Source organism: Rhinichthys klamathensis, unplaced genomic scaffold (assembly GCF_029890125.1).
Source record: "Rhinichthys klamathensis goyatoka isolate OS25496 unplaced genomic scaffold, OSU_Roscu_1.1 h1tg000041l_1, whole genome shotgun sequence".
NCBI lineage: Eukaryota > Metazoa > Chordata > Actinopteri > Cypriniformes > Leuciscidae > Rhinichthys > Rhinichthys klamathensis.
The window spans coordinates 105,001-132,500 of NW_026606588.1; the positions used below are offsets into that span (position 1 = coordinate 105,001).

Consider the following 27,500-nt stretch of genomic DNA (forward strand, 5'->3'; position numbering starts at 1 on the left):
TGATGTTTGCTGGAGTGTGTTGGTGATGTTTGCTGGAGTGTGTTGGTGATGTTTGCTGGAGTGTGTTGGTGATGTTTGCTGGAGTGTGGTGGTGATGTTTGCTGGAGTGTGTCGGTGATGTTTGCTGGAGTGTGTTGGTGATGTTTGCTGGAGTGTGTTGGTGATGTTTGCTGGAGTGTGTTTGACTGATGTTTGCTGGAGTGTGTTGGTGATGTTTGCTGGAGTGTGTTGGTGATGTTTGCTGGAGTGTGTTTGACTGATGTTTGCTGGAGTGTGTTGGTGATGTTTGCTGGAGTGTGTTGGTGATGTTTGCTGGAGTGTGTTGGTGATGTTTGCTAGAGTTTGTTGGTGATGTTTGCTGGAGTGTGTTGGTGATGTTTGCTGGAGTGTGTTGGTGATGTTTGCTGGAGTGTGTTGGTGATGTTTGCTGGAGTGTGTTTGACTGATGTTTGCTGGAGTGTGTTGGTGATGTTTGCTGGAGTGTGTTGGTGATGTTTGCTGGAGTGTGTTGGTGATGTTTGCTGGAGTGTGTCGGTGATGTTTGCTGGAGTGTGTCGGTGATGTTTGCTGGAGTGTGTCGGTGATGTTTGCTGGAGTGTGTCGGTGATGTTTGCTGGAGTGTGTCGGTGATGTTTGCTGGAGTGTGTCGGTGATGTTTGCTGGAGTGTGTCGGTGATGTTTGCTGGAGTGTGTCGGTGATGTTTGCTGGAGTGTGTCGGTGATGTTTGCTGGAGTGTGTCGGTGATGTTTGCTGGAGTGTGTCGGTGATGTTTGCTGGAGTGTGTCGGTGATGTTTGCTGGAGTGTGTCGGTGATGTTTGCTGGAGTGTGTCGGTGATGTTTGCTGGAGTGTGTCGGTGATGTTTGCTGGAGTGTGTCGGTGATGTTTGCTGGAGTGTGTCGGTGATGTTTGCTGGAGTGTGTCGGTGATGTTTGCTGGAGTGTGTTGGTGATGTTTGCTGGAGTGTGTTGGTGATGTTTGCTGGAGTGTGTTGGTGATGTTTGCTGGAGTGTGTTGGTGATGTTTGCTGGAGTGTGTTTGACTGATGTTTGCTGGAGTGTGTTGGTGATGTTTTGCTGGAGTGTGTTTGACTGATGTTTGCTGGAGTGTGTTGGTGATGTTTGCTGGAGTGTGTTGGTGATGTTTGCTGGAGTGTGTTGGTGATGTTTGCTGGAGTGTGTTTGACTGATGTTTGCTGGAGTGTGTTTGACTGATGTTTGCTGGAGTGTGTTGGTGATGTTTGCTGGAGTGTGTTGGTGATGTTTGCTGGAGTGTGTTTGACTGATGTTTGCTGGAGTGTGTTGGTGATGTTTGCTGGAGTGTGTTGGTGATGTTTGCTGGAGTGTGTTGGTGATGTTTGCTGGAGTGTGTTGGTGATGTTTTCTGGAGTGTGTTTGACTGATGTTTGCTGGAGTGTGTTGGTGATGTTTGCTGGAGTGTGTTGGTGATGTTTGCTGGAGTGTGTCGGTGATGTTTGCTGGAGTGTGTTGGTGATGTTTGCTGGAGTGTGTTGGTAATGTTTGCTGGAGTGTGTTTGACTGATGTTTGCTGGAGTGTGTTGGTGATGTTTGCTGGAGTGTGTTTGACTGATGTTTGCTGGAGTGTGTTGGTGATGTTTGCTGGAGTGTGTTTGACTGATGTTTGCTGGAGTGTGTTGGTGATGTTTGCTGGAGTGTGTTGGTGATGTTTTCTGGAGTGTGTTGGTGATGTTTGCTGGAGTGTGTTGGTGATGTTTGCTGGAGTGTGTTGGTGATGTTTGCTGGAGTGTGTTGGTGATGTTTGCTGGAGTGTGTTTGACTGATGTTTGCTGGAGTGTGTTGGTGATGTTTGCTGGAGTGTGTTGGTGATGTTTGCTGGAGTGTGTTGGTGATGTTTGCTGGAGTGTGTTGGTGATGTTTGCTGGAGTGTGTTGGTGATGTTTGCTGGAGTGTGTTTGACTGATGTTTGCTGGAGTGTGTTGGTGATGTTTGCTGGAGTGTGTTGGTGATGTTTGCTGGAGTGTGTTGGTGATGTTTGCTGGAGTGTGTTGGTAATGTTTGCTGGAGTGTGTTTGACTGATGTTTGCTGGAGTGTGTTGGTGATGTTTGCTGGAGTGTGTTGGTGATGTTTGCTGGAGTGTGTTTGACTGATGTTTGCTGGAGTGTGTTGGTGATGTTTGCTGGAGTGTGTTGGTGATGTTTGCTGGAGTGTGTTGGTGATGTTTGCTGGAGTGTGTCGGTGATGTTTGCTGGAGTGTGTCGGTGATGTTTACTGGAGTGTGTCGGTGATGTTTGCTGGAGTGTGTTGGTGATGTTTGCTGGAGTGTGTTGGTGATGTTTGCTGGAGTGTGTTGGTGATGTTTGCTGGAGTGTGTTGGTGATGTTTGCTGGAGTGTGTTGGTGATGTTTGCTGGAGTGTGTTGGTGATGTTTGCTGGAGTGTGTTGGTGATGTTTGCTGGAGTGTGTTGGTGATGTTTGCTGGAGTGTGTTTGACTGATGTTTGCTGGAGTGTGTTGGTGATGTTTGCTGGAGTGTGTTGGTGATGTTTGCTGGAGTGTGTTTGTGATGTTTGCTGGAGTGTGTTGGTGATGTTTGCTGGAGTATGTCGGTGATGTTTGCTGGAGTGTGTCGGTGATGTTTGCTGGAGTGTGTCGGTGATGTTTGCTGGAGTGTGTCGGTGATGTTTGCTGGAGTGTGTTGGTGATGTTTGCTGGAGTGTGTTGGTGATGTTTGCTGGAGTGTGTTGGTGATGTTTGCTGGAGTGTGTTGGTGATGTTTGCTGGAGTGTGTTGGTGATGTTTGCTGGAGTGTGTTGGTGATGTTTGCTGGAGTGTGTTGGTGATGTTTGCTGGAGTGTGTTTGACTGATGTTTGCTGGAGTGTGTTGGTGATGTTTGCTGGAGTGTGTTGGTGATGTTTGCTGGAGTGTGTTGGTGATGTTTGCTGGAGTGTGTTGGTGATGTTTGCTGGAGTGTGTTGGTGATGTTTGCTGGAGTATGTCGGTGATGTTTGCTGGAGTGTGTCGGTGATGTTTGCTGGAGTGTGTCGGTGATGTTTGCTGGAGTGTGTCGGTGATGTTTGCTGGAGTGTGTCGGTGATGTTTGCTGGAGTGTGTCGGTGATGTTTGCTGGAGTGTGTCGGTGATGTTTGCTGGAGTGTGTTGGTGATGTTTGCTGGAGTGTGTTGGTGATGTTTGCTGGAGTGTGTTGGTGATGTTTGCTGGAGTGTGTTGGTGATGTTTGCTGGAGTGTTTTGGTGATGTTTGCTGGAGTGTGTTGGTGATGTTTGCTGGAGTGTGTTTGACTGATGTTTGCTGGAGTGTGTTGGTGATGTTTGCTGGAGTGTGTTGGTGATGTTTGCTGGAGTGTGTTTGACTGATGTTTGCTGGAGTGTGTTGGTGATGTTTGCTGGAGTGTGTTGGTGATGTTTGCTGGAGTTTGTTGGTGATGTTTGCTGGAGTGTGTTGGTGATGTTTGCTGGAGTGTGTCGGTGATGTTTGCTGGAGTGTGTCGGTGATGTTTGCTGGAGTGTGTCGGTGATGTTTGCTGGAGTGTGTTAGTGATGTTTGCTGGAGTGTGTCGGTGATGTTTGCTGGAGTGTGTCGGTGATGTTTGCTGGAGTGTGTCGGTGATGTTTGCTGGAGTGTGTCGGTGATGTTTGCTGGAGTGTGTCGGTGATGTTTGCTGGAGTGTGTTGGTGATGTTTGCTGGAGTGTGTTGGTGATGTTTGCTGGAGTGTGTTGGTGATGTTTGCTGGAGTGTGTTGGTGATGTTTGCTGGAGTGTGTTGGTGATGTTTGCTGGAGTGTGTTGGTGATGTTTGCTGGAGTGTGTTGGTGATGTTTGCTGGAGTGTGTCGGTGATGTTTGCTGGAGTGTGTCGGTGATGTTTGCTGGAGTGTGTCGGTGATGTTTGCTGGAGTGTGTCGGTGATGTTTGCTGGAGTGTGTCGGTGATGTTTGCTGGAGTGTGTCGGTGATGTTTGCTGGAGTGTGTCGGTGATGTTTGCTGGAGTGTGTCGGTGATGTTTGCTGGAGTGTGTCGGTGATGTTTGCTGGAGTGTGTCGGTGATGTTTGCTGGAGTGTGTCGGTGATGTTTGCTGGAGTGTGTCGGTGATGTTTGCTGGAGTGTGTCGGTGATGTTTGCTGGAGTGTGTCGGTGATGTTTGCTGGAGTGTGTCGGTGATGTTTGCTGGAGTGTGTAGGTGATGTTTGCTGGAGTGTGTCGGTGATGTTTGCTGGAGTGTGTCGGTGATGTTTGCTGGAGTGTGTCGGTGATGTTTGCTGGAGTGTGTCGGTGATGTTTGCTGGAGTGTGTCGGTGATGTTTGCTGGAGTGTGTCGGTGATGTTTGCTGGAGTGTGTCGGTGATGTTTGCTGGAGTGTGTCGGTGATGTTTGCTGGAGTGTGTCGGTGATGTTTGCTGGAGTGTGTCGGTGATGTTTGCTGGAGTGTGTCGGTGATGTTTGCTGGAGTGTGTCGGTGATGTTTGCTGGAGTGTGTTGGTGATGTTTGCTGGAGTGTGTTGGTGATGTTTGCTGGAGTGTGTTGGTGATGTTTGCTGGAGTGTGTTGGTGATGTTTGCTGGAGTGTGTTGGTGATGTTTGCTGGAGTGTGTTGGTGATGTTTGCTGGAGTGTGTTGGTGATGTTTGCTGGAGTGTGTTGGTGATGTTTGCTGGAGTGTGTTTGACTGATGTTTGCTGGAGTGTGTTGGTGATGTTTGCTGGAGTGTGTTGGTGATGTTTGCTGGAGTGTGTTGGTGATGTTTGCTGGAGTGTGTTGGTGATGTTTGCTGGAGTGTGTTTGACTGATGTTTGCTGGAGTGTGTTGGTGATGTTTGCTGGAGTGTGTTGGTGATGTTTGCTGGAGTGTGTTGGTGATGTTTGCTGGAGTGTGTTTGACTGATGTTTGCTGGAGTGTGTTGGTGATGTTTGCTGGAGTGTGTTGGTGATGTTTGCTGGAGTGTGTCGGTGATGTTTGCTGGAGTGTGTCGGTGATGTTTGCTGGAGTGTGTCGGTGATGTTTGCTGGAGTGTGTTGGTGATGTTTGCTGGAGTGTGTTGGTGATGTTTGCTGGAGTGTGTTTGACTGATGTTTGCTGGAGTGTGTTTGACTGATGTTTGCTGGAGTGTGTTGGTGATGTTTGCTGGAGTGTGTTGGTGATGTTTGCTGGAGTGTGTTTGACTGATGTTTGCTGGAGTGTGTTGGTGATGTTTGCTGGAGTGTGTTGGTGATGTTTGCTGGAGTGTGTTGGTGATGTTTGCTGGAGTGTGTTGGTGATGTTTGCTGGAGTGTGTTGGTGATGTTTGCTGGAGTGTGTTGGTGATGTTTGCTGGAGTGTGTTTGACTGATGTTTGCTGGAGTGTGTTGGTGATGTTTGCTGGAGTGTGTTGGTGATGTTTGCTGGAGTGTGTTTGACTGATGTTTGCTGGAGTGTGTTGGTGATGTTTGCTGGAGTGTGTTGGTGATGTTTGCTGGAGTGTGTTGGTGATGTTTGCTGGAGTTTGTTGGTGATGTTTGCTGGAGTGTGTTGGTGATGTTTGCTGGAGTGTGTTGGTGATGTTTGCTGGAGTGTGTTGGTGATGTTTGCTGGAGTGTGTTTGACTGATGTTTGCTGGAGTGTGTTGGTGATGTTTGCTGGAGTGTGTTGGTGATGTTTGCTGGAGTGTGTTGGTGATGTTTGCTGGAGTGTGTTGGTGATGTTTGCTGGAGTGTGTCGGTGATGTTTGCTGGAGTGTGTCGGTGATGTTTGCTGGAGTGTGTCGGTGATGTTTGCTGGAGTGTGTCGGTGATGTTTGCTGGAGTGTGTCGGTGATGTTTGCTGGAGTGTGTCGGTGATGTTTGCTGGAGTGTGTCGGTGATGTTTGCTGGAGTGTGTCGGTGATGTTTGCTGGAGTGTGTCGGTGATGTTTGCTGGAGTGTGTCCGTGATGTTTGCTGGAGTGTGTCGGTGATGTTTGCTGGAGTGTGTCGGTGATGTTTGCTGGAGTGTGTCGGTGATGTTTGCTGGAGTGTGTCGGTGATGTTTGCTGGAGTGTGTCGGTGATGTTTGCTGGAGTGTGTCGGTGATGTTTGCTGGAGTGTGTCGGTGATGTTTGCTGGAGTGTGTCGGTGATGTTTGCTGGAGTGTGGTGGTGATGTTTGCTGGAGTGTGTTGGTGATGTTTGCTGGAGTGTGTTGGTGATGTTTGCTGGAGTGTGTTGGTGATGTTTGCTGGAGTGTGTTGGTGATGTTTGCTGGAGTGTGTTGGTGATGTTTGCTGGAGTGTGTTGGTGATGTTTGCTGGAGTGTGTTTGACTGATGTTTGCTGGAGTGTGTTGGTGATGTTTTGCTGGAGTGTGTTTGACTGATGTTTGCTGGAGTGTGTTGGTGATGTTTGCTGGAGTGTGTTGGTGATGTTTGCTGGAGTGTGTTGGTGATGTTTGCTGGAGTGTGTTTGACTGATGTTTGCTGGAGTGTGTTTGACTGATGTTTGCTGGAGTGTGTTGGTGATGTTTGCTGGAGTGTGTTGGTGATGTTTGCTGGAGTGTGTTTGACTGATGTTTGCTGGAGTGTGTTGGTGATGTTTGCTGGAGTGTGTTGGTGATGTTTGCTGGAGTGTGTTGGTGATGTTTGCTGGAGTGTGTTGGTGATGTTTTCTGGAGTGTGTTTGACTGATGTTTGCTGGAGTGTGTTGGTGATGTTTGCTGGAGTGTGTTGGTGATGTTTGCTGGAGTGTGTCGGTGATGTTTGCTGGAGTGTGTTGGTGATGTTTGCTGGAGTGTGTTGGTAATGTTTGCTGGAGTGTGTTTGACTGATGTTTGCTGGAGTGTGTTGGTGATGTTTGCTGGAGTGTGTTTGACTGATGTTTGCTGGAGTGTGTTGGTGATGTTTGCTGGAGTGTGTTTGACTGATGTTTGCTGGAGTGTGTTGGTGATGTTTGCTGGAGTGTGTTGGTGATGTTTTCTGGAGTGTGTTGGTGATGTTTGCTGGAGTGTGTTGGTGATGTTTGCTGGAGTGTGTTGGTGATGTTTGCTGGAGTGTGTTGGTGATGTTTGCTGGAGTGTGTTTGACTGATGTTTGCTGGAGTGTGTTGGTGATGTTTGCTGGAGTGTGTTGGTGATGTTTGCTGGAGTGTGTTGGTGATGTTTGCTGGAGTGTGTTGGTGATGTTTGCTGGAGTGTGTTGGTGATGTTTGCTGGAGTGTGTTGGTGATGTTTGCTGGAGTGTGTTTGACTGATGTTTGCTGGAGTGTGTTGGTGATGTTTGCTGGAGTGTGTTGGTGATGTTTGCTGGAGTGTGTTGGTAATGTTTGCTGGAGTGTGTTTGACTGATGTTTGCTGGAGTGTGTTGGTGATGTTTGCTGGAGTGTGTTGGTGATGTTTGCTGGAGTGTGTTTGACTGATGTTTGCTGGAGTGTGTTGGTGATGTTTGCTGGAGTGTGTTGGTGATGTTTGCTGGAGTGTGTTGGTGATGTTTGCTGGAGTGTGTCGGTGATGTTTGCTGGAGTGTGTCGGTGATGTTTGCTGGAGTGTGTCGGTGATGTTTGCTGGAGTGTGTTGGTGATGTTTGCTGGAGTGTGTTGGTGATGTTTGCTGGAGTGTGTTGGTGATGTTTGCTGGAGTGTGTTGGTGATGTTTGCTGGAGTGTGTTGGTGATGTTTGCTGGAGTGTGTTGGTGATGTTTGCTGGAGTGTGTTGGTGATGTTTGCTGGAGTGTGTTTGACTGATGTTTGCTGGAGTGTGTTGGTGATGTTTGCTGGAGTGTGTTGGTGATGTTTGCTGGAGTGTGTTGGTGATGTTTGCTGGAGTGTGTTGGTGATGTTTGCTGGAGTATGTCGGTGATGTTTGCTGGAGTGTGTCGGTGATGTTTGCTGGAGTGTGTTGGTGATGTTTGCTGGAGTGTGTCGGTGATGTTTGCTGGAGTGTGTCGGTGATGTTTGCTGGAGTGTGTCGGTGATGTTTGCTGGAGTGTGTCGGTGATGTTTGCTGGAGTGTGTTGGTGATGTTTGCTGGAGTGTGTTGGTGATGTTTGCTGGAGTGTGTTGGTGATGTTTGCTGGAGTGTGTTGGTGATGTTTGCTGGAGTGTGTTGGTGATGTTTGCTGGAGTGTGTTTGACTGATGTTTGCATGTGTTGGTGATGTTTTAGGCGGCGACCCCGACGAGGAAGATCGCGGCGATGCCGTCTCCGGCGTGTCCCGGCCCGAAGCGCGTGGACGGCCCGTGTGTGGAGGAGGCCGGCGACCTCGAGGAGCTCGAGCAGTTCGCCAAGAGCTTCAAGCAGAGGCGCATCAAGCTGGGCTTCACTCAGGTGAGCCTCTCTCCCACACGCGTGTGCCGTGAGCCGGTGCGTGGCACTGACGTGTCCGTGTGTTTCAGGGGGACGTGGGGCTGGCGATGGGCAAGCTCTACGGAAACGACTTCAGCCAGACCACCATCTCCAGATTCGAGGCCTTGAACCTGAGCTTCAAGAACATGTGCAAGCTCAAACCCCTGCTGGAGAAGTGGCTGAACGACGCCGGTGAGACGCCAGAGCCAACACGCTAACACACCTAACACACACTAACACACCTAACACACCCCTAACACTCCCCTAACACTCCTAACACACCACTAACACACCACTAACACACCACTAACACACCACTAACACACCACTAACACACCACTAACACACCTAACACACCACTAACACTTCTAACACACACTAACACACACTAACACACCTAACACACCACTAACACACCACTAACACACCTTACACACACTAACACACCCCTAACACACCCCTAACACACGCTAACACACGCTAACACACCTAACACACCTAACACACCACTAACACACACTAACACACACTAACACACACTAACACACCTAACACACCTAACACACCACTAACACACACTAACACACACTAACACACGCTAACACACCTAACACACACTAACATTCCTAACACACACTAACACACCACTAACACACCTAACACACCACTAACACACACTAACACACCCCTAACACACCACTAACACACCTAACACACACTAACACACCCCTAACACTCCTAACACACCACTAACACACACTAACACACCTAACGCACCACTAACACACCTAACGCACCACTAACACACCTAACACACCACTAACACACCTAACACACCCCTAACACTTCTAACACACCACTAACACACACTAACACACCTAACACACCACTAACACGCACTAACACACCTAACACACCACTAACACACCTAACACACACTAACACACTCCTAACACACCACTAACACACACTAACACACCTAACACACCACTAACACACCACTAACACACCTAACACACTAACACACACTAACACACCTAACACACCACTAACACACCTAACACACACTAACACACCCCTAACACTCCTAACACACCACTAACACACACTAACACACCACTAACACACACTAACACACCTAACACACCACTAACACACCTAACACACACTAACACACCCCTAACACTCCTAACACACCACTAACACACACTAACACACCACTAACACACACTAACACACCACTAACACACCACTAACACACCTAACACACACTAACACACCCCTAACACTCCTAACACACCACTAACACACCTAACACACTAACACACCTAACACACCTAACACACCACTAACACACCACTAACACACTAACACACACTAACACACTAACACACCTAACACACCACTAACACACCTAACACACTAACACACCTAACACACCACTAACACACCTAACACACCTAACACACTAACACACACACACACCTAACACACACTAACACACCACTAACACACCTAACACACCACTAACACACCTAACACACACTAACACACACTAACACACCTAACACACCACTAACACACCTAACACACTAACACACTCGAGCTGGGCGCTATTTTATATCACGCTATTTGTCAGGATCATCCCGGTTTCACGGTGTATGACGGGTGTTTTTGTTGAAGCATGACTGAGTGTTAACCACACTCTCTACTGATCAAGGCCCGTTCAAACCAAGAACAATAACCATATCGATAACTATATTAGCGTCCACACCAACGAACGACAACGATCTTGTTATTCTTACCTCTCCATCTTCACCATCACGCTTAAAAGCCTCACCAGTGAACAGTGAAAGCCCCTCTCACACAGAGAGCGTTCCCAGCGCTGTTAAAGCCACACACACCGGTGTTGCGGTGTATTAAAAATTCATATAACAAAAATAAACACCGTATTCGGTACGAACCGGTAGACCGCCCAGCACAGGACACAGATCGAGACATTTGACGGAACACTTCTCGCTCTGTGTTTCTGCAGAGAACATGTCCGCCGACTGCATGGTGTCGAGTGCGAGCGAGATGTCTCCGGGTCTCTGCGAGAGTCTGAACCGGCGCCGCAAGAAGCGGACCAGCATCGAGACCACCATACGCCTGGCCTTAGAGAGGAGCTTTCTGGAGGTGAGCGGGTCTCCTGACCACTAGAGGGCTCCTGACCCGCACTGAGCTCCTAAACCCTGACCAACACTGACCCACACTGACCGTGACCAACACTATCCATCACTTCACATCACACAGTCACACACCGTATCAACCAGAGTCACTTCACTTCACACAGTCACACACCGTATGAACCAGAGTCACTTCACTTCACACAGTCACACACCGTATCAACCAGAGTCACTTCACTTCACACAGTCACACACCGTATCAACCAGAGTCACTTCACTTCACACAGTCACAAACCGTATCAACCAGAGTCACTTCACATCACACAGTCACACACTGACCCTGACCAACACTGACCCTGACCAACACTGACCCTGACCAACACTGACCCTGACCAACACTGACCCTGACCAACACTGACCCTGACCCACACTGACCCTGACCAACACTGACCCTGACCCACACTGACCCTGACCAACACTGACCCTGACCAACACTGACCCTGACCCACACTGACCCGCACTGACCCTGACCCACACTGACCCTGACCCGCACTGACCCTGACCCACACTGACCCTGACCCTGACCCGCACTGACCCTGACCCACACTGACCCTGACCCACACTGACCCTGACCCACACTGACCCTGACCAACACTGACCCTGACCCACACTGACCCTGACCAACACTGACCCTGACCAACACTGACCCTGACCCACACTGACCCGCACTGACCCTGACCCACACTGACCCGCACTGACCCTGACCCACACTGACCCTGACCCGCACTGACCCTGACCCACACTGACCCTGACCCGCACTGACCCTGACCCACACTGACCCTGACCCACACTGACCCTGACCCACACTGACCCTGACCAGCACTGACCCTGACCCACACTGACCCTGACCCACACTGACCCTGACCAACACTCCACACTGACCCTGACCCACACTGACCCTGACCCACACTGACCCTGACCAGCACTGACCCTGACCCACACTGACCCTGACCCACACTGACCCTGACCCACACTGACCCTGACCCTGACCCACACTGACCCTGACCCACACTGACCGTGACCAACACTGACCATCACTTCACACAGTCACACACCGTATGAACTAGAGTCACTTCACTTCACACAGTCACACACCGTATGAACCAGAGTCACTTCACATCACAGTCACAAACCGTATCAACTAGAGTCACTTCACATCACACAGTCACACACTGACCCTGACCAACACTGACTCTGACCCACACTGACCCTGACCAGCACTGACCCTGACCCACACTGACCCTGACCCACACTGACCCTGACCAACACTGACCCTGACCAACACTGACCCTGACCCACAGTGACCCTGACCCACACTGACCCTGACCCACACTGACCCTGACCCACACTGACCCTGACCAACACTGACCCTGACCAACACTGACCCTGACCAACACTGACCCTGACCAACACTGACCCACACTGACCCTGACCCACACTGACCCTGACCAACACTGACCCTGACCAACACTGACCCTGACCCACACTGACCCTGACCCACACTGACCCTGACCCACACTGACCCTGACCCACACTGACCCTGACCAACACTGACCCTGACCAACACTGACCCTGACCCACACTGACCCTGACCCACACTGACCCTGACCCACCCTGACCAACACTGACCCTGACCGACCCTGACCAACACTGACCCTGACCAACACTGACCCTGACCCACACTGACCCTGACCCGCAGGCCCTAACCCTAACCCTGACCCGCACTGACCCTGACCCACACTGACCAGCACTGACCCGCACTGACTGTGACCTGCACTGACCCTGACCAACACTGACCCTGACCCACAGGCCCTAACCCTGACCCGCACTGACCCTGACCCACACTGACCCTGACCCACACTGACCCGCACTGACTGTGACCTGCACTGACCCTGACCCGGACTGACCCTGACCAGCACTGACCCGCACTGACTGTGACCTGCACTGACCCTGACCCGGACTGACCCTGACCAGCACTGACCCGCACTGACCGTGACCCGCACTGAGCTCCTAAACCCTAACCCTCTGCATTTATGAAGGACTTCCATAAAATCACTCTTAAAACTATCCAAACATGCAAATGCCTGCGGATGGGAACAGTTGCTAAGGTAGGATTGGTAATTGATGTTTTTGAGGCGGGGCTTAGCGAAGTCATTTGAATATACTGATTTTTTTTCATTTAATTTTCCTTTATTTATATACTTTAGAATATTCCAGTGTTATACTTCAAATCAACAAAAAGGAAACTTTAATGCTCCTGCGGTTTTCGCCCAAAGACAGCCATAAATATTAGTATCGTGATTTTACAGTTAAACTGTAAAATAAAACTTTTTTTTTACTGTGAAATAATACAATAGTAAAATTTCTTATTTTGTTTAATAGTTTTAATCTTTTAGTTAAAATTTATTTAGTGATGGAAGAAAAAAATATTTAGCAGATTATTCCAAGCAACAGAAGTGTTGTAGTCAGTGATTGTGTGATGTGATGAAGCGGTTTGTTTGTGATCTGCAGCAGAGTCAGAAGCCCTCGTCAGAGGAGATCACACTGATCGCAGATCAGCTCAACATGGAGAAGGAGGTGGTGCGAGTCTGGTTCTGTAACCGCAGACAGAAGGAGAAGAGGATCAATCCTCCCAGCAGCTGCAGCGGGTCACCGTCAGCCATCAAAGCCATCTACAGCAGCGCCAACACCGTGAGTCACGATCCAGAGTCACTTCACATCACAGTCACACACACTGTATGAACCAGAGTCACTTCACATCACAGTCACACACACTGTATGAACCAGAGTCACTTCACATCACACAGTCACACACCGTATGAACCAGAGTCACTTCACATCACAGTCACACACACTGTATGAACCAGAGTCACTTCACATCACACAGTCACACACCATATAAACCAGAGTCACTTCACTTCACATTACAGTCACACACAACGTATGAACCAGAGTCACTTCACATCACAGTCACACACACTGTATGAACCAGAGTCACTTCACATCACACAGTCACACACACTGTATGAACCAGAGTCACTTCACATCACACAGTCACACACCATATGAACCAGAGTCACTTCACTTCACATCACAGTCACACACAACGTATGAACCAGAGTCACTTCACATCACAGTCACACACAACGTATGAACCAGAGTCACTTCACATCACAGTCACACACAACGTATGAACCAGAGTCACTTCACATCACAGTCACACACAACGTATGAACCAGAGTCACTTCACATCACACAGTCACACACCGTATGAACCAGAGTCACTTCACATCACAGTCACACACAACGTATGAACCAGAGTCACTTCACATCACACAGTCACACACCGTATGAACCAGAGTCACTTCACATCACACAGTCACACACCATATGAACCAGAGTCACTTCACATCACAGTCACACACACTGTATGAACCAGAGTCACTTCACATCACACAGTCACACACCATATGAACCAGAGTCACTTCACTTCACATCACAGTCACACACAACGTATGAACCAGAGTCACTTCACATCACACAGTCACACACCGTATGAACCAGAGTCACTTCACATCACAGTCACACACAACGTATGAACCAGAGTCACTTCACATCACACAGTCACACACCGTATGAACCAGAGTCACTTCACATCACAGTCACACACAACGTATGAACCAGAGTCACTTCACATCACACAGTCACACAACGTATGAACCAGAGTCACTTCACATCACAGTCACACACAACGTATGAACCAGAGTCACTTCACATCACACAGTCACACACCGTATGAACCAGAGTCACTTCACATCACACAGTCACACACCGTATGGACCAGAGTCACTTCACATCACAGTCACTCACAACGTATGAACCAGAGTCACTTCACATCAGAGTCACACACCGTATGAACCAGAGTCACTTCACATCAGTCACACACCGTATGAACCAGAGTCACTTCACATCACAGTCACACACACCGTATGAACCAGAGTCACTTCACATCACACAGTCACACACCATATGAACCAGAGTCACTTCACATCACAGTCACACACACTGTATGAACCAGAGTCACTTCACATCACACAGTCACACACCATATGAACCAGAGTCACTTCACATCACAGTCACACACAACGTATGAACCAGAGTCACTTCACATCACACAGTCACACACCGTATGAACCAGAGTCACTTCACATCACAGTCACACACAACGTATGAACCAGAGTCACTTCACATCACACAGTCACACACCGTATGAACCAGAGTCACTTCACATCACACAGTCACACACCGTATGAACCAGAGTCACTTCACATCACACAGTCACACACCATATGAACCAGAGTCACTTCATATCACACAGTCACACACCGTATGAACCAGAGTCACTTCACATCACAGTCACTCACAACGTATGAACCAGAGTCACTTCACATCACACAGTCACACACACCGTATGAACCAGAGTCACTTCACATCAGAGTCACACACCGTATGAACCAGAGTCACTTCACATCACAGTCACACACCGTATGAACCAGAGTCACTTCACATCAGAGTCACACACCGTATGAACCAGAGTCACTTCACATCACACAGTCACACACCGTATGAACCAGAGTCACTTCACATCACACAGTCACACACCATATGAACCAGAGTCACTTCACATCACACAGTCACACACACCGTATGAACCAGCGTCACTTCACATCACACAGTCGCTCACATTATGATCCAGAGTCACTTCACATCACAGTCACACACACCGTATGAACCAGAGTCACTTCACATCACACAGTCACACACCGTATGAACCAGCGTCACTTCACATCCTTAAACCGTAGCTGCAGACGAGTGAAGTGAGTGATCGATTATTGACGAGTGATTGCTTGTTTCCAGGTGTCCAGCACGAACACGCTAACAGTAAATTCTGTTGTTCCACTGAACGCCAGCAACATCTCAAACTTCACGCTCAGTGGTGCGTTTATCCTCCTTTCACGGTTTTAATGCAGCTCTATATTCCTCATGTGAGCTCATGAATGATGTTTAATGTGTGTGTGTGTGTGCTGTAGGTGGTACTCTGGCTCAGGTGACGTCACACACACCCTCGGTCATCTCCATGGCGCCCGTCGCTACGCCCGTGACATCGTCGTCATTGAGCCCGTCCGTCACCAGTGTGAAACAGGAGGCAGTTTCCACGGCAACCACGCTCACGCAGGGGGCGGGGCAGTTCCTGGTGACGGGCACAGGATTTAACCCAACGTTCATCACGCCCTCGCAGCTGACGCAAGGGTGAGTGTGTGTGTGTGTGTGTGTGTGGGGGGGGGGGGATTGTGGGGGATTATGGGATGTCTCTCACAGAAACTGTCTAAAACATGTCCAGGTCACATTTCTGCCCAAAATTAAGAAATAATAAGAGTCATAACCAGTGTGCAATTACTTTTTGTGTTTTATTTGTTGTATATTTTTAGAGTATTTATTTATATTAAGGGTTAAATGTATTTTACTTGTAAAATGCAAAATAATTTTTATTTCTATTTTACTGCTGCAGATCGGATTGCTCCAACAAAATTTAGTTTTATAAACATATGCAATGACAATAAAGACCTAACAGTGTTTTCATGCACTGCTCAGTTTGAGCTCTATTTTGCTTCCATAACAGTCGTGGAGTTTGAGTCTCCACTTCCGCAGCTTCACACACACCAAACAGTTCTATTCATATCTCTATTCTGAAGGGTTGTTCATATATCATTCGCCTGGTTTATACAATATTTGACTCTTAAAAGCATGGTGAAATGTATTTGTTTTCAGTCTGTTGACAGTATTATCTGAGTCATGGAGTAAAAAAAGAGAAAATCCAAAATCCCCCTGGAAAAACCTTTAACTCTAATATGTTAACAAAATCAAACAAGGGTTTTGAATCTGGCTTTATCCAGTGTTCAGAATCTGTTCTGGAACTGTATGCAAATTAGTGCATATTTAATTAGATCGTGCCTGCATATTTAAACACAACATTTCAGAAAACCTGTAATGGATAACAATTGTCTTAATATACTGCGATTAGTCAAGAAGGGAAAGATCACCTGTTTTTAGGTTTGTTAAATGTTCTGTTCTCAAACTCTCATGGGTGGAGTGTTAGATTTGTTGTACTTCCATGTGAATCAGAGGTTTTGTTGGTCACATGATGCTGAAAGCTCCGCCCCCAGTGATACCTCATTGGTGGTGCCTGTGGCGTGTGATCAGTACGATTATGTGGCGACTTTACCGTGTTTATCGTGTGATTTCTGCTTGTGTTGTGCAGTGGGACGCTGCTGAGTTTTTCTCCTGCTCTGGGAAACACACTGATGAACAACAACACACTGGCCACCATCCAGGGTATGACCTCTGACCTCTGTGTCTACATGTATTCACTGTATAGCAAATCTCAACTGCTCGATTATTTACAGGCAATCCAAAATGTATTCAGACACCTTCAATATTTCTCACAATATCACAGCTTATTCGCTATGGTTTAGAACATTTTAACTACATAATTAGACTAGTAAAACAATATCAAAATGATATCTGATGTCTGAATAATTTTTAATTTGACTATGTAATTATAGTTGCATTTGTCAGATTAGAGCTGGTCGATAATATAAGGCATAAAGATATTAAGATAATATGAACATTAACATCATGAACGTGTGTGTGTGTGTGTGTTCAGCAGCTCTTGCATCGGGCGGCGCTTTTCCTCTGACGTCCTTCGACGGAAACACTGGCCTGCTATTCGCCAACACCAGCGCAGGAAGCCCCGCCCCCGGCCTGATGACCACGCCCTTCTTCCTCAACCCCTCCGGCTTCTCTCTGCTGCCAGCCAATCTCCTGTCAGGGGGCGGGGCAGGAGGCGGAGCTCTCAACCTGCATGTGACCAGTGACGTGCAGCAGAGTCCCGTTGCCATGACGACGAAGAGCGTGGCCTTGGCCTCGAAGGCCCAGTGAGCGCGTGCGAACGCGAGTAACCCTGTTGCTATTACCAAAAACACTCCTGGCCGGTGCCGAGAGCAGGACTGGCCGGCGCCCGTCGGGTCCGCTGCAGGACGACACGCGGTCGGGATGAACTTTATTTTTGCATTATTTCTGAAATTAACGTCTAAATTAACCAAAAATGTGAGACTTTTTCATGACGGCAGATTCTTCTCGAGAGATTATTTCACGTAACAGAGTTTATATTGACTTTCTACGAGGGTTTCTGTTGTTTTTATTTGCGGCTCTGAAACGGGCCGATTGTAGATTTATAACCAAAAGCATTTGAGATGTTTTATGTTGCGCGTCGATGACTTTTTAAACTAGTACTCTAACTCGACATCACTTTATAAATACGGTTAGAAGGCTTTAACTAGTAATAAAGATCGCAGTGAGCGCGTCTCCTGTGAGAAATGCAATCCGTCACACGTTTGTCTGAACACTGTGTGTAGTGGCAGAGAGACGAGGTCGTTCCGCATGAATATTAAATCTGTGTGATTCCACCTCATGTATGTCCTGTCTTATCAAATACTGGATGTTGAACGTTTATTTCCCTGGCTTCTAGTGTTCAGAAACGCGTTTGAAGCCTCTGGATCCAGCGATTGGCCAGCAGCTTCACGAACACCTCAGCGTCTCCTATTGAGATTCTGTGGAAGCTTGTTTCTGCCATAGAATAAAAAAAATTAAAAAGGTAATTGTGACTTTCTCACAATTTTTTTTTTTTAGTCGTTCTTCCCAGTAACCAAGTCAGACTTCCCAGTCAAAGTTCCAATAAACCAAGTCGAAGTTCCCAGTCGAAATTCCGAGAAACCAAGTTGGAGTTCCGGGAAACCAAGTTGGAGTTCCTGAGAAACCAAGTTGGAGTTCCGAGAAACCAAGTTGGAGTTCCGAGAAACCAAGTTGGAGTTCCGAGAAACCAAGTTGGAGTTCCGAGAAACCAAGTTGGAGTTCCGAGAAACCAAGTTGGGAAACCAAGTTGGAGTTCCGAGAAACCAAGTTGGGAAACCAAGTTGGAGTTCCGGGAAACCAAGTTGGAGTTCCGAGAAACCAAGTTGGAGTTCCGAGAAACCAAGTTGGAGTTCCGAGAAACCAAGTTGGGAAACCAAGTTGGAGTTCCGAGAAACCAAGTTGGGAAACCAAGTTGGAGTTCCGGGAAACCAAGTTGGAGTTCCGGGAAACCAAGTTGGAGTTCCAAAAAAACCAAGTTGGGAAACCAAGTTGGAGTTCCGGGAAACCAAGTTGGAGTTCCGGGAAACCAAGTTGGAGTTCCGGGAAACCAAGTTGGAGTTCCGGGAAACCAAGTTGGAGTTCCAAAAAAACCAAGTTGGAGTTCCAAAAAAACCAAGTTGGGAAACCAAGTTGGAGTTCCGGGAAACCAAGTTGGAGTTCCGGGAAACCAAGTTGGAGTTCCGGGAAACCAAGTTGGAGTTCCGGGAAACCAAGTTGGAGTTCCAAAAAAAACAAGTTGGAGTTCCGGGAAACCAAGTTGAAGCCAAGTCATACTTCTGTAAATTACCTTTTTTTTTATTTTTATTCCGTTAAACAAGCTTCCATAAGATTCACCCTGAAACTGTTACTTGAGTCTGTAATGTTGCAGTGATTTGTTTGATTCCGTTGGAGTGTGTTTCTGTCATCAGTCCGTCACACACACACACACACACTTCATAGTGCGCGAGTGGTTGGAGTGTGTTTCTGTCATCGGCCCGTCACACACACACACACACACACACACACTTCATAGTGCGCGAGTCGTTCTGTGCCGAAACGGATGCAAACAGAATCACAAAAGAAGCTGCAACCAAAGTTAGTCTCTTTGTGTCAGAGTTTATTCTCCAGCGGCCGTCAGCGAACAGAGACGTGTAGGAGAGGTCAGAGGTCAGAGACGTGTAGGAGAGGTCAGAGGTCAGGGACGTGAGGTCAGAGGTCAGGGGCGTGTGTTTGTATAAAGACCTCCAGCACTGATCTTCAGTCAGAGAATACTACTGTGTACAGTCCTTTATTTTACTCCGTGTGTTTCCTCTTCATCTTCTGCGTTCACGGCCGCGCTCGTCTCGTCTTCATCTGGTGGAAACTTCTGCTCATGAACCGCTCTGAGCTTCAGCAGGACTTCGTTTATTTATAAACATGAAACTGCTGAAACGGAAGGCGGCGACATTGATCTATTAATATCATTCATCTCCATTTTGCTTTGGTCTCGCAACTGTAAAGTTTAATATATGAAATATTTCAGTGCTCATTAGTTTCATCTTTAGCGTCTTTGTTTTCTGCAGGAATGAAAAAGCAGATGAAAACCAAAGATTCATCTGCTCCTCCGTTTCTCCTCAATCATCTTTATCATCTTTACTCAAACACCCACAATATATACCAGGATTATAAATATATATATATATAAATATGTAAAAAAAAAAAGTTTTTTATTTTGTGGTTCCCAAAGCAAACGTCCTCTGAGGATGAAAACCAAAGATTATTCACTTTCTCTTTGCCTTTCCCTTCATTTCTTTTTTAATGTATAATTCATTGGAAATTATAGTCACATTCTAGTCTTAATGATCCAGTAACAGGTTATTGATTTTATGGTGGAATATTAATAATTTTCTCACTGCATGATGAAACAGCAGCGTCTCAGTTTCCTGTCGTTCTCATTGTGATTCAGACGATGTGTGTTGAGTTTCTCTGAAGAATGTGTTTTATATCATACAGAAGGGCTACACACACACACACACACACACACACACACTCAGACTCACTCTCTCTCTCACACACACACACACTTCTGTTGTTCCTCCGCAGGTTGTTCTCGACTGCGTTGGTCTATCGTTCTCATGATCTCCTCTAGAGTTTGTCTGTATTTTTCTTTGCTGTTGACGAGTTTGTCGTGTTGCTGTTGCTGTAGATTTCATTAAATGTTTTTCTCAGACTGTTTTCCTGTATGATCTGTTCTTCTGAGTCCAATCAAGCTTCAAAACTCATCATTTACTGACAAGTGCAATGAAAAAATAATTTTATTAACAAGCTGATGACGAAATTACAGACAAAAATTAACAACAAAATTACAGTGAAATTCTCAGTTTTTAAAAGAGTAAATGCATTATGTTATTAAAAGCCACGATAAAGGACACGAAACATCAAACTCAGTGAATCTCAAAACTACGGCTCATATTTCCCCACAGAAATTAAGTCTGTTTTCAGAACCATATTCAATATTAAAAATAAAGGTTCTTTGAACAGTAATGATGGCTCCACGAAGAACCTTTAACATCCGTGAATCTTTCCATTCCACAAAAGGTTCTTTAGATTATTACAATGTTTTTAAAATGGTTCTTTTAAGAAAGGTGAAAATCACAAAATAGTTTTTTGGCATCGCTGTGAATAAAAAACATTTTTGGAAGCTCTATTTAAGAGTGTACAATATTACACTAATGAGACTCGTCCAGAATGAATCATTAGTTGAGTCACATGATGTTTAAACGTTGGCTCAATCAGGTTTACTGTCAAAGGCTTTATAGGGATTTTTTTGGTATCACTTTAAGGATTCGTTTGTCAATATTAGTTGATGCATTAACTAACAATCAAAAATACATTTTTAAAGCATTTATAAACCTTTGTTAATGTTAGTAATATACAACAGATCATTGGTCTATTAAATAATATTAACAAATGCAACCTTTGATTTTATTAATATATCCGTAAATGCTGATTATTATCATAATTATATTTGACTAAAAGCAATAAATGCTGTATTAATGAAAGTATTGTTCATTGTTAGTTGATGTTAATGTAAAGTGATACCGATTCTTCTGACTTTAACGCTACTGGACATGTACGACATGTAAACTTTAAGCTCATTATGAAAGTCTATCATTCATGAAGTGGAGAAACAGTTACTGTAAAAACACAATAATCGCGTGACTGGGGCCTTTAGGAAGGAAAGAAGGCCTGGAACCGGACTGGGGAATGGGATTGGAGTGGACTCGGGAATGGACTCAGGAATGGACTCGGGAATGGACTGTGGCCTGACGAGGGTTTGACGAGCTTCTAACGAGGCGGCGGGTTAATCTGCTGCATGTGCAGAGAGTCATACGTGTCTTTAGTCATGGAACTCAGACCCTGAAACAAACACACACTCAGTCAGAAAACACACTTCTGAACAGATCAAACCATATCATGCACTTCATACTGAGATCTGAAACACTTCTGACCTGATAAACCTGATCCCGACGCCGCTGAGGACGAGAACAACACAACACACAATCAGTCTTTACTCAAATCACACACACTAATCAACACAACACACAATCAGTCTTTACTCAGTTCACACACACTAATCAACACCAGATCAGAGTAAAACACTCACGTCTCCTCTGGGTTCGATCTCACGATACGTCTCGTCTGTCTTTCTGCTCAGAGGCTGAAACAAACCATCATAATCATATTCATAATCATCATCATCATCATGTGAATTAAACAATAAACGTCAACGCTCCATTTTACAGTGTCCTTGTTACAGGTTACTGTAGTAATAACAGTATATGTATGAATACATGCGACCCTAATGAGACTATAGATGGAGCATGGAGTTCATTAATGTCACTTGGTAACATGTTTAATAGTAAATGTTTAATTTCACTGTAACAAAGACACAAATAAAGTGTAACCCAATAAAGAAAAGGTTTGATTTTTTTTTCAGGTAAATGTTTATGTGTGATTTCTGGAGACCCTTTCCATCAATATGAAATAGATTGACAAGTATATTATATTATATTAATAATTATATTATATTAATAATTTATACCAAATCTGCAGCACTTTGGAACTCTGTATATTATATTATATTATATTATATTATATTACAGTATATTCAGTGGTTTGGATCAGAAGCGGCTCCTGTAACGGTGAGTTTGAGCTTCGCTCGCAGGAGCTTCTGTGGTGAACGATGAGCCTCAGCTTCACTATTCTCACGCGCTGCTAATAAACTTCCTTCCTGTTGTGATGAAGCTCTTACCGTGTAGGTGTCGTCTCCTCCTCTCCTGCGACCCTGTGAAACACACACACACACACACAAAACACACACTCTTTGATACCAATCTTTCATTTGAAAGTCACGTTTCTAGCATCTGTAAAACCATATTCTTCCATCTTAAAAAAATTTAAATTACGCCATATGCTCTCAATGACAAATGCGGAACAGTTAGTTCATGCGTTCATGACATTAAGGCTAGATTACTGTAATGCTCGTATGGGTGGTTGCCATGCACGCTTAATAAACAAACTACAGGTCCAAAACGCAGCATGACCAGCCCGTATGACCAGACCGGTTCTGTTATCACTGCATTGGCTCCCTATTAAACATCGTATAAATGTTTAAATATCGCTAATTACTTACAAAGCACTTCCTATAACACCTGATGTACTCGTTACATCATAAGAAGAATGGCATCTACGCTAATATTAGTCTTTCAGTTTATTCCAAGGTTATCTGTAATCAGCCGGATCCGGGCCGTATCCAGATCAGATGGAGGACCTGCGCCTAGACACGGCCACAACGCATGATGTAGTCAGCCGGACCCGGGCCGTATCCAGATCAGATGGAGGACCTGCGCCCAGACACGACCACAATGCATGATGTAGTCAGCCGGATCCGGGCCGTATCCAGATCAGATGGAGGACCTGCGCCTAGACACAGCCACAACGCATGATGTAGTCAGCCGGATCCGGGCCGTATCCAGATCAGATGGAGGACCTGCGCCTAGACACGACCACAACACATGATGTAGTCAGCCGGATCCGGGCCGTATCCAGATCAGATGGAGGACCTGCGCCTAGACACAGCCACAACGCATGATGTAGTCAGCCGGATCCGGGCCGGATCCAGATCAGATGGTGGACCTGCGCCTAGACACGACCACAACACATGATGTAGTCAGCCGGATCCGGGCCGGATCCAGATCAGATGGTGGACCTGCGCCTAGACACGACCACAACACATGATGTAGTCAGCCGGATCCGGGCCGGATCCAGATCAGATGGTGGACCTGCGCCTAGACACGACCACAACACATGATGTAGTCAGCCGGATCCGGGCCATATCCAGATCAGATGGAGGACCTGCGCCTAGACACAACCACAACGCATGATGTAGTCAGCCGGATCTGGGCCGGATCCAGATCAGATGGAGGACCTGTGCCTAGACACGACCACAACGCATGATGTAGTCAGCCGAATCTGGGCCATATCCAGATCAGATGGAGGACCTGCGCCTAGACACGACCACAACACATGATGTAGTCAGCCGGATCTGGGCCATATCCAGATCAGATGGAGGACCTGCGCCTAGACACGACCACAACACATGATGTAGTCAGCCGGATCCGGGCCGTATCCAGATCAGATGGAGGACCTGCGCCTAGACACAGCCACAACGCATGATGTAGTCAGCCGGATCCGGGCCGTATCCAGATCAGATGGAGGACCTGCGCCTAGACACAGCCACAACGCATGATGTAGTCAGCCGGATCCGGGCCGGATCCAGATCAGATGGTGGACCTGCGCCTAGACACGACCACAACGCATGATGTAGTCAGCCGGATCCGGGCCGTATCCAGATCAGATGGAGGACCTGCGCCTAGACACGACCACAATGCATGATGTAGTCAGCCGGATCCGGGCCGTATCCAGATCAGATGGAGGACCTGCGCCTAGACACAGCCACAACGCATGATGTAGTCAGCCGGATCCGGGCCGTATCCAGATCAGATGGAGGACCTGCGCCTAGACACGACCACAACACATGATGTAGTCAGCCGGATCCGGGCCGTATCCAGATCAGATGGAGGACCTGCGCCTAGACACAGCCACAACGCATGATGTAGTCAGCCGGATCCGGGCCGGATCCAGATCAGATGGTGGACCTGCGCCTAGACACGACCACAACACATGATGTAGTCAGCCGGATCTGGGCCGTATCCAGATCAGATGGAGGACCTGCGCCTAGACACGACCACAACGCATGATGTAGTCAGCCGGATCTGGGCCATATCCAGATCAGATGGAGGACCTGCGCCTAGACACGACCACAACACATGATGTAGTCAGCCGGATCTGGGCCATATCCAGATCAGATGGAGGACCTGCGCCTAGACACGACCACAACGCATGATGTAGTCAGCCGGATCTGGGCCGGATCCAGATCAGATGGAGGACCTGTGCCTAGACACGACCACAACACATGATGTAGTCAGCCGGATCCGGGCCGTATCCAGATCAGATGGAGGACCTGCGCCTAGACACGACCACAACGCATGATGTAGTCAGCCGGATCCGGGCCGTATCCAGATCAGATGGAGGACCTGCGCCTAGACACGACCACAACGCATGATGTAGTCAGCCGGATCCGGGCCGTATCCAGATCAGATGGAGGACCTGCGCCTAGACACGACCACAACACATGATGTAGTCAGCCGGATCCGGGCCGTATCCAGATCAGATGGTGGACCTGCGCCTAGACACGACCACAACGCATGATGTAGTCAGCCGGATCCGGGCCGTATCCAGACCAGATGGAGGACCTGCGCCTAGACACGACCACAACGCATGATGTAGTCAGCCGGATCCGGGCCGTATCCAGACCAGATGGAGGACCTGTGCCTAGACACGGCCACAACGCATGATGTAGTCAGCCGGATCCGGGCCGTATCCAGACCAGATGGAGGACCTGCGCCTAGACATGGCCACAACGCATGATGTAGTCAGCCGGATCCGGGCCGTATCCAGACCAGATGGAGGACCTGCGCCTAGACACGGCCACAACGCATGATGTAGTCAGCCGGATCCGGGCCGTATCCAGATCAGATGGAGGACCTGCGCCTAGACACGACTTCAACGCATGATGTAGTCAGCCGGATCCGGGCCGTATCCAGATCAGATGGAGGATCTGCGCCTAGACACGACCTCAACGCATGATGTAGTCAGCCGGATCCGGGCCGTATCCAGATCAGATGGAGGACCTGCGCCTAAACACGACCACAACGCATGATGTAGTCAGCCGGATCCGGGCCGTATCCAGACAAGATGGAGGACCTGCGCCTAGACACGACCTCAACGCATGATGTAGTCAGCCGGATCCGGGCCGTATCCAGATCAGATGGAGGACCTGCGCCTAAACACGACCACAACGCATGATGTAGTCAGCCGGATCCGGGCCGTATCCAGACCAGATGGAGGACCTGCGCCTAGACACGACCTCAACGCATGATGTAGTCAGCCAGATCCGGGCCATATCCAGACCAGATGGAGGACCTGCGCCTAGACACGACCACAACGCATGATGTAGTCAGCCGGACCTGGGCCGTATCCAGATCAGATGGAGGACCTCCGCCTAAACACGACCACAACGCATGATGTAGTCAGCCGGATCCGGGCCGTATCCAGACCAGATGGAGGACCCGCGCCTAGACACGACCACAACGCATGATGTAGTCAGCCGGATCCGGGCCGTATCCAGATCAGATGGAGGACCTGCGCCTAGACACGACCTCAACGCATGATGTAGTCAGCCGGATCCGGGCCGTATCCAGACCAGATGGAGGACCTGCGCCTAGACACGGCCACAACGCATGATGTAGTCAGCCGGATCCGGGCCGTATCCAGACCAGATGGAGGACCTGCGCCTAGACACGGCCACAACGCATGATGTAGTCAGCCGGATCCGGGCCGTATCAAGACCAGATGGAGGATCTGCGCCTAGACACGGCCACAACACATGATGTAGTCAGCCAGATCCGGGCCATATCCAGATCAGATGGTGGACCTGCGCCTAGACACGACCACATCGCATGATGTAGTCAGCCGGATCCGGGCCGTATCCAGATCAGATGGAGGACCTGCACCTAGACACGACCACAACGCATGATGTAGTCAGCCGGATCCGGGCCATATCCAGATCAGATGGAGGACCTGCGCCTAGACACGACCACAACGCATGATGTAGTCAGCCGGATCCGGGCCGTATCCAGATCAGATGGAGGACCTGCACCTAGACACGACCACAACGCATGATGTAGTCAGCCGGATCTGGGCCGTATCCAGATCAGATGGAGGACCTGCGCCTAGACACGACCACAACGCATGATGTAGTCAGCCGGATCTGGCCCGTATCCAGATCAGATGGAGGACCTGCACCTAGACACGACCACAACGCATGATGTAGTCAGCCGGATCCGGGCCGTATCCAGATCAGATGGAGGACCTGCGCCTAGACACGACCACAACGCATGATGCAGTCAGCCGGATCCGGGCCGTATCCAGATCAGATGGAGGACCTGCGCCTAGACACGGCCACAACGCATGATGTAGTCAGCAAGATCCGGGCCGTATCCAGACCAGATGGAGGACCTGCGCCTAGACACGGCCACAACGCATGATGTAGTCAGCCGGATCCGGGCCGTATCCAGACCAGATGGAGGACCTGCGCCTAGACACGGCCACAACGCATGATGTAGTCAGCCGGATCCGGGCCGTATCCAGACCAGATGGAGGACCTGCGCCTAGACACGACCTCAACGCATGATGTAGTCAGCCGGATCCGGGCCGTATCCAGACCAGATGGAGGACCTGCGCCTAGACACGACCTCAACGCATGATGTAGTCAGCCGTATCCGGGCCGTATCCAGATCAGATGGAGGACCTGCACCTAGACACGACCACAACGCATGATGTAGTCAGCCGGATCCGGGCCATATCCAGATCAGATGGAGGACCTGCGCCTAGACACGACCACAACGCATGATGTAGTCAGCCGGATCCGGGCCGTATCCAGATCAGATGGAGGACCTGCGCCTAGACACGACCACAACGCATGATGTAGTCAGCCGGATCTGGGCCGTATCCAGATCAGATGGAGGACCTGCGCCTAGACACGACCACAACGCATGATATAGTCAGCCGGATCCGGGCCGTATCCAGATCAGATGGAG

General features: G+C 48.2%; 2 protein-coding genes across 7 annotated transcripts in view; one reads left to right on the top strand and one right to left on the bottom strand.

Moving 5' to 3' along the window:
• Positions 1-18,139, top strand: part of pou2f1a (POU class 2 homeobox 1a) — a 30,963-nt gene extending 12,824 nt beyond the window's left edge. Inside the window, exons 7-14 of one of the 5 annotated variants that reach the window (XM_056246967.1) lie at positions 8,102-8,263; positions 8,332-8,473; positions 10,317-10,456; positions 13,021-13,197; positions 15,424-15,502; positions 15,597-15,816; positions 16,826-16,899; positions 17,231-18,139. In XM_056246967.1, coding sequence (XP_056102942.1) covers positions 8,102-8,263; positions 8,332-8,473; positions 10,317-10,456; positions 13,021-13,197; positions 15,424-15,502; positions 15,597-15,816; positions 16,826-16,899; positions 17,231-17,505 — 1,269 coding nt within the window. In that variant the 3' untranslated portion in view covers positions 17,506-18,139. Of the gene's footprint in view, positions 1-8,101; positions 8,264-8,331; positions 8,474-10,316; positions 10,457-13,017; positions 13,198-15,423; positions 15,503-15,596; positions 15,817-16,825; positions 16,900-17,230 lie in introns of all 5 variants that reach the window. The other 4 variants (XM_056246969.1, XM_056246968.1, XM_056246965.1 and 1 more) reach the window with 4 other exon arrangements.
• Positions 18,140-20,908: 2,769 nt separating this feature from the next.
• The window catches only part of cd247 (CD247 molecule), a 19,996-nt gene continuing 13,404 nt past the window's right edge, over positions 20,909-27,500 (bottom strand). Inside the window, exons 5-8 of one of the 2 annotated variants that reach the window (XM_056246981.1) lie at positions 22,532-22,564; positions 21,884-21,937; positions 21,729-21,752; positions 20,909-21,636 (exon numbers count right to left, since the gene is read on the bottom strand). In XM_056246981.1, the coding sequence (XP_056102956.1) occupies positions 21,565-21,636; positions 21,729-21,752; positions 21,884-21,937; positions 22,532-22,564 (183 nt within the window). In that variant the 3' untranslated portion in view covers positions 20,909-21,564. Of the gene's footprint in view, positions 21,637-21,728; positions 21,753-21,877; positions 21,938-22,531; positions 22,565-27,500 lie in introns of both variants that reach the window. The other variant, XM_056246980.1, reaches the window with a different exon arrangement.